This window comes from Eublepharis macularius, chromosome 4 (assembly GCF_028583425.1).
Source record: "Eublepharis macularius isolate TG4126 chromosome 4, MPM_Emac_v1.0, whole genome shotgun sequence".
Classification (NCBI taxonomy): domain Eukaryota; kingdom Metazoa; phylum Chordata; class Lepidosauria; order Squamata; family Eublepharidae; genus Eublepharis; species Eublepharis macularius.
Window position 1 is genome coordinate 187024733 of NC_072793.1, and position 11943 is coordinate 187036675.

General features: G+C 62.3%; 2 protein-coding genes across 2 annotated transcripts; both read right to left on the reverse strand.

Moving 5' to 3' along the window:
- Nucleotides 1-259: 259 nt before the first annotated feature.
- HSD17B8 (hydroxysteroid 17-beta dehydrogenase 8) lies at nucleotides 260-3958 on the reverse strand. Its single transcript, XM_054975262.1, has 8 exons — nucleotides 3780-3958; nucleotides 3234-3424; nucleotides 2514-2630; nucleotides 2312-2407; nucleotides 1497-2150; nucleotides 1081-1123; nucleotides 430-504; nucleotides 260-309 (listed from the first exon to the last, which is right to left on the reverse strand). Exons 1-5 carry the CDS (start codon nucleotides 3865-3867, stop codon nucleotides 1956-1958), a joined length of 687 nt encoding a protein of 228 aa, XP_054831237.1. The 5' UTR covers nucleotides 3868-3958; the 3' UTR covers nucleotides 260-309; nucleotides 430-504; nucleotides 1081-1123; nucleotides 1497-1955.
- A 703-nt stretch (nucleotides 3959-4661) lies between these two features.
- SLC39A7 (solute carrier family 39 member 7) lies at nucleotides 4662-11728 on the reverse strand. The gene is made up of 8 exons (XM_054977555.1): nucleotides 11664-11728; nucleotides 9523-10294; nucleotides 8835-9003; nucleotides 8667-8747; nucleotides 7291-7419; nucleotides 6577-6693; nucleotides 6263-6459; nucleotides 4662-5621 (listed from the first exon to the last, which is right to left on the reverse strand). The coding sequence occupies exons 2-8, from the start codon at nucleotides 10282-10284 to the stop codon at nucleotides 5370-5372; spliced, it is 1707 nt and encodes a 568-aa protein (XP_054833530.1). The 5' UTR covers nucleotides 10285-10294; nucleotides 11664-11728; the 3' UTR covers nucleotides 4662-5369.
- Between the last annotated feature and the right edge of the window lie 215 nt (nucleotides 11729-11943).

Sequence of the window (11943 nt, forward strand, 5' to 3'; positions counted from 1 at the left end):
GCTGACAGCCCCATTTGGGGGATCAGACCGGTGATTCAAGTAGGCTGATAGGGCCGCGGGCATCCAGGCCGTGACCAGCTCTTCTCTGACGTCCTTCTTGGCAACAGCCCGTTTTCTTTGCGGGGAAACGAGGAGTCCTGCCTGTGGCTCCCTGTCTCTGCCACAACTGCAAGCGGCCCCAAGTGCGATGTTCCCCGCCCCCAGGTCCCCCATCCTTCCGCGGGGGAGGGGGATTCAGGAGTGTGATCTCAGGAGATTCGTGGGAGGCTCCGGAAGCGGGGCAATGAACGCATCAGATGAAAAGACCCCCTTTAAGGAAACAGAAAGGGAATGGGAAGAGGAAGACCTTGGAGGAAAGCCCACTGAGCACGCCGGAATCAAAGCCGCCACCACCACCACTACCCCCTTCCCCAGCTCCTCGCAGCTTACCTGTTACCTCCACGCTGGCTCCAGTAATGTACCGGCTCTCGTCAGAGGCCAGGAAGGCACAGACGTCAGCAACATCTGGGATGAGAAAGGGTTAATGGTGGAATCTCCCCCCCAAAAACCCACCTGTCCCCCCCCCCATGCCCCTCCGTGCACAGAGCCCAGTAACCTCAAATCCTTTCATACCCCCAGAATATTTCCACCCGCTGGGAGTCCAGCCGCCGTTCAACCATTGCACTGTGGGGTGGGTGCATATAAGGGGGGGGGAGTCCATCTATCCCCCCCCATCCACAGGCCCCCTCCCATTCAAACTGGGGTCTGGTTCTTCCCTTTGGCTGGCCTGCGGGAGGAAGGGAGATTTCGGCTGCTCCCGACCCCTCAAGGGAGAGTTCGGGTCCTGGGGTGAAGGGAAGCGCTTGGAGAAGAAAGTGGAGGGGGGCCCAACAAGGAGGGAAGGAAGCCGAGAGGAGGGGAGGCTAGGGGAGGGGCTCAATGCATCTGGCAAGACCCGCAAAGAGGGCCTTGCTGGCTGCCCACCCCCAACCCAAGGAACCGGGCAACCAGTCCCCCCCCCGCACAAGCTGCCCCTCCCCATTGGATCAGTCATGCCCCAAATCCCTCCCCTGCAAGGTTGGTGTCGGGCGGATGTCTGACCTTCGGGTTCCCCCAGCCGTCCCAGAGGCACCATCGCTGCAAACTGCAACAGGAGATAAGAAGGCGGGAGGGGGGGGGGGGGACAAGAAGGAGCATCTCTCTCTGCCTGTTACGTTTCTCCTTGCTCTTCTTCACAGGAGATCAGGGTGGAGCCGAGGGGCTTCCCTGTTACCCTCACAACAACCCTGTGAGGTAGGTTGTGCTGAGAGAGTGGGTGGCCCGGAGTCTTCCGGGGGATTTGAACTGCCCCCCCCCTGTCAGTCACATCCTGGCACCCTCACCCCACACGGGCTCCACTCTGGCCTCCTGCCCCCTTGCGCCAGCATGATGCGCCCCGCCCCGCACAAGAAACAGGCCACTGGCTAGCCTGGCTCCCTGGGCCCCTCTCAGCCCCCCACCCCGGGCAGCCCACTGACCTTGTCCAACACTTTCTGGGGCACTTTGTCCGTCATGGGGGAGCGGATGAATCCCGGCAGGACTGTGTTGCAGCGAATCCCGTACCTGCAGGGCAGGCAGTAAGAAGGCGGGAGGGCCAAGGGGGGCTTGGGCTGGCCGCGCCCTGGCAGGGCTCCCCCAGGAGGCCAGCCCTGCGCAGGACAGGGAAACAAGGGGGCGGCTCCCCCCTCATCCATTAGCGCCTCTGCCTGGCTCGGGAAAGGCTGCTTGGCCAAATATCGCAGGCACAGCCTATTCATTGCCTGTCTTCTCCGGGAACAAGACGGACGGCCAGGCAGCTCCAAAATGCCCATTTGACATTTCTAGGCTTGGGCGCCTAGCCAGAAAGCCTTCCAGCCCTCCTCCCGCCATCCCTCCAGGGCGCTTCCGTCATTCTCTCTTCCGCCATTTGTTTCTTCACCACCACCCTGCGAGGTTGGTTAGGCGGAGAAATATCGATGGCCCAAGGTCAGCCCCAGGGGCTTCATGGCTGACTCAGCAATTCCACGGGCGGGCTCCCCCCCGTTCCCCCCCTTCCCCCAGACCCACCTGGCAAGCTCCTTGGCCGCTGTCTTCGTCAGGGCCTCCACCCCAGCCTTGGAAGCAGCGTAGTTCACCTGCCCCAGGTTCCCCACCTGGTCAGGGGAGAAGAGAAGAGCATGGGTGGGGAGACGCAGCAATGCCGGGGGGGGGGGGGCCCAGCGAACGGGCAGGGGCAGCGACAGTGGGTGGGGTGGGGTGCCGGACTAAAAGATCCTCTTTGCAGAGCTCTCAAGGGGCTGGGAGGGCACAGCACCTTCCCCACAACGCTGCCCAAGTTGACGATGGAGCCTCCGGGCGCCCCGCTCGCCACCAGCGCCCGGGCCGCCGCCTGTGTCACCAGAAAGGTTCCCTGCAAGAAGGAAGGAGAGGATGGAGCCTGTCCCTTAAAGGACTCCCCCCCCCCGCCCCGGGGCTGCAGCTGGACGCGCCCCCCCCCCATCCGCCCCGCCTGCTACCTTGAGATTCACTCTGAGAACGGCGTCAAAGGCCTCCTCGGTCTGCTTGAGCAAGAATTCGTCCAGGGTGATGCCGGCGCAGTTGACGCAGACGCCAGCCGGGCGCGAGTAGTGCGCCTGGAAGAGGGGGAAGCAGGCTCAGCCAAGGGCTGCGAGAGCCGCGAAGATGCTCAGGGCCGGGGCGCAGGAGGACCTGGGAAGGGGGCGGAGGAAGCCAACGCGGAGACGCCCCAAGGCTCCGCCCGGGCCGGGTAGCGAAGCCCTGACCCGCCACTCCCTTTGGTTGCAAGGGCATTTTGGCAGCCTCCGGCCAAGGAAGCAGGAGCAACTTAGACCAAAGGCAAGAGGACGCGCCAGGCAAACAAAGGGCCGGGCCGTGGCTGCAGCCGAGGGGGCAGCAAGGAGCCGAAGGGGGAGCCACTGGGCGCCCCTCTTTTCCTCTAGCAGGCCGCCTCGCGTGTTCTGCCCCAATTTACTGCAACAAAACCTGGTGCTAGGGAGCCCCGGCCGGGGCGGAGAGTTTGGGGGCGGGGGAAGTCCCTGGCATTTCTGCGAGCGGGCAGTCCCGCCCCCCCGCCAGGCAGCAACGGCCAGGAAAGAGCCCGGAGCGCCGCCGGCCGGGCAGCCGGGCAGGCCGAGCCCCTTGCGGGCGTCCCGCTTCACGCGCCTCGCCTGGACGGGCAGCCCCGCGCGCGAGGGCCGGCGCTTGCGGACTCCCACCTGGATGCGGGCCATGAGAGCCGCAACGCCCGCGGAGCATCCCACGTCGACCGCCCAGGCCTGGTGGTCCCCCGCCTGGAGCCCCTGCAGCGTCTGGGCCGCCCCGGCCTCGTTGCAGTCCGCCACGGCCACCAGCGCTCCCTCCCGGGCGAGGCGAGCGCAGATGGCGCGGCCGATGCCGCTGCCGCCTCCTAGACGGAGACCCCCCCCCAGGTCAGGCGTTTCTTTTGGGCGGGGGGGGGAAGGCTGCCCTTCTGCACCTTCACACTCCCGCTCAAAGCTCCCCCGGCACTCGCAGCTGAGCACCAGGCAGGCACCCAACAGGTGGAGCTTGGCCTCTCCTTGCAGAGAAGTTCTGCAGAACTTTTCTGCAGGGATCCAGAAATGCGCAGGAGCAGTTGGGGGGGGGGGAGGCAATCCCCCGCTTCTCACCCAGGGCTTACGTCTCCCCCACCCCCGCTGTCGACCCCCGGAAATAGAAAAGCCCCTCCCCTCCCCAATCCCTCCGCCCTCCCCCCTTGCAACCCCCCCCCCCGGGGCTTGCACCTGTGACCAGCGCCAAAGCCCCCCGCAGGCGGAGAGAGGCGGCCATTGCCGGAGGACACCGGAAACCCCTCCCCGAGGCTGGGACCATAGAAACGCCTAGAAGGACAGGGTGGGCCCCTCTAGCCGGCGCTCTCCGTGGCCAGTCGTCCAAGGGGGCGGGAGCGCAGGGCGGGTCACGTCCCGGACTCCTGGGTCCTTTGGGCGTCCGCCTGCACGCGTGCCCCTCCCGTCTCTTGGATTCTCCCGGCTGAGTTTCCGCCTGCCAGGCACAAGTTGCAATCTTATGGGAGAACTGGGTACTTCCCGCCAGCAGTTTTCAACGCAGGCGCCCCCAACGCATTCAGAAGGGGTCTCCGCTGGCCCGAAAGCCCTTCCAGCGAGGGACCCGACCCTAATGCGCGTCTGGACGGAGCCTGGGTCAGCCGAGGTCGCGGTTCCTCCAGGCTGAGGCTCGGGACAGGGCCGGGCGCCCGGACGCCTGGGTCCTTTCCCTGGGGTTGGGCGCCCCCTGCAGCCCATCGCTGAAAATAACAGGCAAAAGAGCACAGCCTTGAGATCTCTCGGTTTTTAATTACAGACACAATTGTGGTTCTCGCGTCCCTCGTCCCCCCCCCCCCGGTTATGATCGCTGCCCCAAATAAGACCCCTCAACCCTACAAAAATGCCAAGATAGAAAAGAAGTGTACACAGAAACACCCCCGGACAGCCCAGCCCCGACTTCCTACCCACCCTCTGCAGCGGGAACTGGCCTGGTCCCTTACGGGGTCACACGGAATGACCTTTTACAGCAGAACAAGGAGAAAGAGACATGGGCAGCTGCCCCCAGGCTTGCAAAGCCGTCATTTCCACCCCTCTTTTCTTTTTTGGGGGGGATATCCCACCACCACCACCCATCAGTCTGGAGTTCACAAACTTTGTGACGACGGTTCTGGCCTGTCTCTCCTTGAATGCCACCAAGTCCACGTGGATCCTCCCAAGCCCCCTTCTAAGAATTGGAGCCATGATTTCCAAATGTCCCCCCCCCTCTACTTTTGGTCCCTTGCAGATGCTTCTCCCCCCGTCCCAAATAACAGGCTGGGAAGGGAGCTTGCTCATCAGAGAAGCTGCAGAATCCACCCCCCACAAACACACATCCCACCCCCCCAACAGAGACACAGCCTCATGGCCTCGCAGGCTGACTACCACCATTGGGGCATGGGGGGCTCCTGGCACAGGGATTTTAACTCCCTCCCCCTCCCCCAGTATTCCTTCATCGCCCCAAGAGAAGAGCTGTCCTGATTACTGCATCCTCCTCGGGCAGAATCCACCTTGGAGGGCCAGACTGGCCGCCGCCTCCTCCTCCTCTCACCGACCCCCCCCACAGCACCCCCTGCAGGAGGGAAGGTGCGCAGCAGGGTCAGCAACACAACCAGAGCCTGAATTCTCACAGTAAAAGCAGAATTGGGGAGCAGGGGGAGGACAGAGGCATGGCCGAGGGGGACTGGCGGATGTTACTCTCCGCTTCTTAGCAGGCTAAAGCGAGGAGGGGTTTCTGGGCTCCGTCCTGGGCAGGAGTGCAGGCGCTCAGTCTCTTCTCTCCAGCAGTCCCAGCTACTCGTACTGAGCAATGAAAACCATCATGGCCACCCCAGCCACCAGTCCCAGCACTTCCAGCAGGGACTGGAGGGGCCCCGATTCCTGCAGCAGCTCCGGAATCACCGAGACGGTGGCCACGTAGATGAAGCCCCCAGCCGTGAAGGGCAGGATCCAGGCGGTGGCAGCCTCCCCCACGCCCTCAGCCAGCAGGGAGCAGACCGTGCCTGCCAGCGCCCCCAGGGCCGTCACCAGCTGCAGCTTCATGGCCTGGGAGGGGGGGCAAAGAAAGGCGGAGTCAGGCACAGGATTGCCGGGAAGGCCACGGCTCTCTCCGCTCACGCCCAGCGCCTGGGAGTCAGAGGCCGGCTCTGAAGACAGCCTGCGAATCCCACAGGAAGCTGCCCTGAGCTTGAGGAAAGGCACCATATACATCTTGAAAACAGATACACTGCTCCTGTGCATGGCAGCTCCATTCTTCACGATCTTGGCTGAGAGATGCAGATCACGGTGGGATTTATTTTGTTGGATTTTGTTGTGTGCCCCCCCACCCCCAGGAACCCATCCCATCCTTCCCATGACTTGCCTTGCTTAAACCATCTGCCCCACACTGCTCTCTGCTTTGGGAAGCCCACCCAAAGGAGCGCGACCTTCCCCCCGCCACTCGGCTCCAGCGTCCAGCTCTTTAAAGCCAGCTGAATGGCTTCAAAGAGCCGCTTCCTGTACCTCCCCCGCCCCCCCCTTTAAAAGGTACTGTGTTGCTAGCTTGTAACGCACAGCAAGGAGGACTCCCCAGGCAGGCAAAATTCCGGGGGAATGTTTTGTGCCCACCCCAAGCGTCTAAGGAGAGCAGAGGGCAGACCCAGACAAACCCAGTATAAGAAAAGGCAACGACCGGGGGGGGGGGCTACCTTCCTCTTGCTACAGCCGGATTGCACCAGGATGGCGAAGTCGCCCACTTCATGGGGCACCTCGTGCAGCAGCACCGTCAAGGTGGTAACAGCCCCCACAGTGCTGCCCGCCAAGAACGAGGCCCCCAAGGCCAGCCCGTCCGTGAAATTGTGGGCAAAGTCTGCTGCCAAGTTCAAGTAACCAGCGACGCGCATGGCTGGGAGGGGAGAGAAGAGAAGGAGGGTCAGAGACCCAGAACTCCTGCAACCAGGTCCCCCCAGCACACCGGACAAACCCAGTGCCCTGCCTCTGACCCACCCCCCACGCCCCTTACCAGACGCTGGGGGCTTGGCCTTGGGCTCCGCAGCCGCCTTCTTGGCTGCAGCTTTCTCTGCCGCTCCCTGGGGGGCTTCGTTCTCCCCCTCATCATCGCTGCATTTGGCCTTGGCAGCTAGGGGGGAATCACACCAGGGAGCAGTCAGAAGAGGCCCGAGGGTTGCCCACCCACCGCCTCTGCCCTGACAGCGGGGCTGCCCAGACTAGAACTCAGCCTCCCATCAGCCCTTCAGAATCTCCCAAAGGGCACAAGGGCTACAAATGGCACGGGACTGATCCTGCCCCACTCTGCTCCTGTCTACCCCCATTCCTCCCAACCCCACAGAGCACTGAAGGTATCACAGCCCTCTTTGTGTCCCTCCCTCCCACCCCCCAGCTAACCCTCGGCCTCATCTCCCCCCTCAAAAATTCCACGTGGGCTCACGGGACCCGAACAAAGATTCTACAGTGGGGAAAGAAAACCTGGGCCTTCCGGTGGCAGAAGGGGAGGAGACCAGGCCACATTTCAGGGCACTCTTCTACCCAAATGCATTTGCCAGTCTTTAAGGTGCCACAAAGTTTCTTTGCTTTTCCAACTCCAGCAGAGCAGCCACATGCCCCCCACAGACACGGACGTGGGCACAGACACACACACACTCTCCCCCCCCTCATTGTTTCCCACAGTCCCTCTCCTTCCTCAGAAAGGGACGTCCTGGCCCGTGCCGTTACGCACCGTGGGTGTGCCCGTGGGTGTGCCCGTGGCCTCCTTTGACATGCCTGACAAACTTCTCCACAACCAGGAACGCCACAATGCCCCCGAGAACCCAAAGTCCAACCGACATCACGTGCTGGTGCTCAGGATCTGGCCGGGGCGGGGAGGAGAGAAGGGAAGGAAGAGCATTAGAGCTTGCAGGCCACGACCACACGATCCACCCCCTCCTCCCCAACACACCTCCTGGCGTCAAAGCCTGCCCCCCCGCCCCCCCGAGTCCTTCCGGCCTCCGGAATCTCCACCTCCCCTCGGCCTGCACGGAGCTCTCCCATCCACCCAGCTGGCTCTCTGGGCTTTGCTGGGGCCCCTCTCAGCAGCCTTGAAAGGCCACCTGCGCTCCTCCCTCACCGCTCTCCCCTGTCTCATCCTGGCCAGGCACCCTTTCTGCCCCTTCCTCTGTGGCCCTTTCTGTGGCCAGCCTCCCCATTGAACACGTTTCCCCCCTCCAAGACATAGACACAAGGGGGCAGATTCAGGATGATGCTTCAGATAGGATCCTGGACCGACCCCCAGCTCAGGGAAAGGGAGGGATCTTGCAAACGTTGACTGCCGTTGCGATGAGGCCCAAGCCAAGGCCTCAAGATGGAAACTGGGCTCCGCGTTTGGCATCAGCTGCCTGTACGGAGCTCCTCGAGCCCCCCTGCAGGCCTCCAGCCGGAGCGCTCGGAACATCCAGGGGAGCTGATGGGCGGTCAAGAGGAAAGCCGTCCCCACCAGTAAGTGGCTTGTGGAATTCACTGCCAGGGGAGGTAGTGACGGCCAGGGGCGCAGGGAGCTTTAAAGAGGGGGGGGCGGGCGGGGGGGGGATAGACAGATTCATGGAGGGGAGGGCCCTTCGGCGGCGACTACCCTTGGTGGGTGACTGCAGGGAGCCTCCACGTCCAGGGGCAGCAAACTTCCGAGTTCCGGGGTGGGGGGGCAGCCGCAGGAGGAGGCGCCTCGGCCTTCACACCCTCTTTGTTTCCCCCTCCGCTGTGCGAAACAGCATGCTGGACAAGATGGCCCCTCACTGGCCTAATCCCGCAGGGCTCCCCTCGCGCTCCAGGGGCTCGGAAGCCCCTGCCTCCGGCTGCTTTCTCTATGCCACTCCCGGGTTTGGGGGGTGGGGCTCACACTCTGCTCCTCGAATGAAAAGATACGCCAGCCACAAGCAGTCCCCGTCTGGACAGCGGCATCCTCAAGTTCCCACTGGGCCAATTGTGCACACGCCTCTCAGCTAGGCCTACCTCGCAGGACTGTTGCGATGATGAAACAGGGAAGGGAGCCCTCATCACATCCCTCCCCCCCCCCGAAGGCTGGAGCAGAAATGTATGGCACAAACCAAGAGCCAGCCTTACCTTGGTGCGAATGTCCGTGGCCAGGGGGCTTTGCCTCGGAATGGGAGTGCCCCCCTCCTTCTCCGTGATGGGAGTGAGGCTCTGGGGAAGAGGGGGAGGGAAACGGGTGAGGGACAGAGGAGGTACCCCCCCTCCCTTGCCACACTGGAGCCGGGCCCCGCAACTCACCCAGCGCGTGAGGAATGAGGTGGAGGAAGGCGTCCCCCAAGAGCCCCCCCGAGGCAAAGCTCAAGAGCAGCTTGAGGAGGGCCTGGTGCTGGGCCGAGTTGGACTCCACGGGGATCAGGAAGAGGATGAAGTAGGGGGCGGCGCTGATGAGGAGGGTGGCCCCGATGGCCTGTGGGGGAGCAGAAGTGCAGGGGTCTGTGACACCCCCTCCGGGCAGCCACTCATTCCCTTTCATCCCGAGCCAGAAAGGCCGGCCTGCGTTCAAATCCCTTCTCAGACACCGGGAAAAACAGCAAACCCCCTCCCAGGGCCATTTTCGATTCCGACTCAGAGTGCCGGAAATAACTCCTGGCTAATAAAAAGCATAAGAGAGAGGAGAAGAAATTCGTAACGGGGTTTGGGAACTGCATTCCAGAAGAAACTTTCAGGGCCACTCTCTGAAAAGGAACGGAGGCAAAGAGGTGGCTGGCCAGACTGGAGCGAACAGGCCACTTGGGTCTCCCGCTGGAAAGGAATTCCCCGGGCAGAACACCAGCATGCGAGGCCAGGCCACCCCCACACCGCCCCCACTGGGAGCTCTTGCCCCAAACCCGCTCAGGCAAGCACTGCCTGCACCAGACCACGGACCGTGCTCACGAGGAGCACCGGGAGTCTCAAGCCCCAGCCCGACTCAGGCATGGACACTCACATAGGACCACAGCTGCACCGGCTCCATCCTCTCTCTCTTCAGAGGCGGCGTCCCATGGCTAGGGGGGGATTCAGCCTGGCTGGGACTGCTGGCATGAGCCCCGTGCCAGTGGCTCTGTCCATGCTGGAGGGAATCCTCAGAGAAATGGACATGGCTGGGCCCATGATGGGGATCTTCGTGTGTGTGACCGTGCCCATGGTGAGCATCCTCGTGAGCGTGCCCATGCCACTGGCTGTGTCCATGATGGGGGTCCTCGTGTGTGTGACCGTGCCCATGGTGAAAATCCTCGTGAGCGTGCCCATGGTGAGCATCCTCGTGAGCGTGCCCATGCCAGTGGCTGTGTCCGTGATGGGGGTCCTCGTGCGTGTGACCGTGCCCATGGTGAAAATCCTCGTGAGCGTGCCCGTGATGAGCATCCTCGTGAGCGTGCCCATGCCACTGGCTGTGTCCGTGATGGGGGTCCTCGTGCGTGTGACCGTGCCCATGGTGAGCATCCTCATGCGTGTGCCCGTGGTGAGCGTCCTCGTGATCATGCCCGTGAGAGTGGCTGTGTCCATGATGGTCCTCGTGTGTGTGACCGTGCCAAATGTCCTCGTGTCCATGGTGAGCGTGGCTGTGGCCATGGTGCAAGTCCTCATGGGAATGCCCGTGGCCATGGAAGCCTTCATGCGAGGAGACAGACCACATCAGCATCGCACAGACAGTCACGACGGCGCCTGCATGCCAGAGCCCAGCTCCCCACAGCCGCCTGCACGCTGCCATTGTCCTTGCTCTGTCAGGAAGGAGGAGAGTCAATATCCTGGAACACAGAGGGAGCCACAAAAGGCCTGTCTGCACATGCCCACACACACTTCTCTGACCCTGGAAGACAGACAACCCCGGGGGAGCCACACCCTTTCTGGCCCTGCAGGAACCTGCAAGATGCCGTGAGCGGGCCCTCATCAGGTCTCGGGTGGGCATTTTTTTCCTTTTCCTTTCTAGAACCCATGTGACGCAATCCTGCACCAGTATGCAGCCCTAAGCAGACCAGAATCTTAAGTGACCTTAGTGTTCTCCATGCTGCCTCTCCACCTCACCTACAACACCCATTCTATGCACCCGCTAACCTCCTACTCTACTACCTTGTCTCCACCAGCCCAGCACATAGCACGGCTCCTCTTGTTGTTTCACAACCCGGCATGGCCCAGCTGCCATTTGTTCAGAGGAAAGGAGCAGCTATAAGAAATGTGTGGTTTACGGGCATCGACTCAGAGGGAGAGACAATGCAGGGAAACCACCGATTGTTTCCACAGCTCAAGCAAGGCAGAGAGAGCAAAATGAACTGAGGCCAGTGCCAGATGTCAGCCAGTTGTGCTGAACATAACAGGCTGCAGGAGGAAGGAGCCGGCCAAGCCAGGGCGCTCTCTGCCCTGGGGGCTCTCTTCTCAGATAGAGAGAAGGGCCAGGCACAACTTTTCCAGGCTTCCCAAATGAAAGGAAATGAGGAATTGGCAGGGGATGGCAAGAGTCTCTTGGGTGCTTGGGAAGCCTCACAAACCTCCATGCATGGGAAGACGGCTTTGCCTTGGCCTAATTGCATGCCAGTTAGCAGCCTCCACCACCAAGGGTGCCCTCAGGCTGCCTGCTGGGCACAGTGTGGCATGGCATGGTCTTCTCTGTGTTGGCCCCCGTGCTGTGCTGCTGCAAAAGGGCCTGACCCAGAGGGGGGGGGGCGTCTGGTCTGTCTCAAGTCAAGCGCCATCCGGGCCACTGAAAGTCAGCTGCTTTGTATGGCTGCACTTGGGGTGTCCAGAGTTTTGTGATTTAAGTCCCTGGTCAGCCGAAGAGTAATTTTGAAATAATATATGAACAAAAGTAGAGGGATGGGGGGAGGGGATCCAGGGTCAGCGCCCCCCCCCGCCCTTGGGAGAGGGCAGTTGTGAATTCCCTGCATTGCACATGGGGCTGGACTAGATGACCCTTGGGGTACCCTCATACTCTGCCCAGGGCTCCCCTCTCCTGACTCCAGCCCCTCCCATTCAATGCACACCTGCCCCCCCAATTTCCCTGCCCCCGCTCCACTCTATGGCCCTGGAGGTCCCGGGGCCTTCCTATCCCACCCACCCCACTCTCTGCCAGAGCGACCCCAGCCAGCTCCTCACCCCTCGCCGGGATCCGTTAGCTCCGGCTCAAGCCTGACGTGGCATCGCGGCACCGCCCACCGGCCCCAAACCTCGCGGGAAGTTTCCCGCTTCGCCCGAAAGCACGGCCCCCATCAAGCTCTCGTTGCCCTTCGTTGGCATGGCGCTACGGCAATTCGCTTTCCCTTAACAAAGATGGCAGTCGCCCCGGGGGCCTTAGAAGGAGCACGGACGAGAGCCGGAGGCTCAGTTTGCCCTGAACAAAGATGGCGGCCACTAAAATCTATTGTGGGCGCCCAGC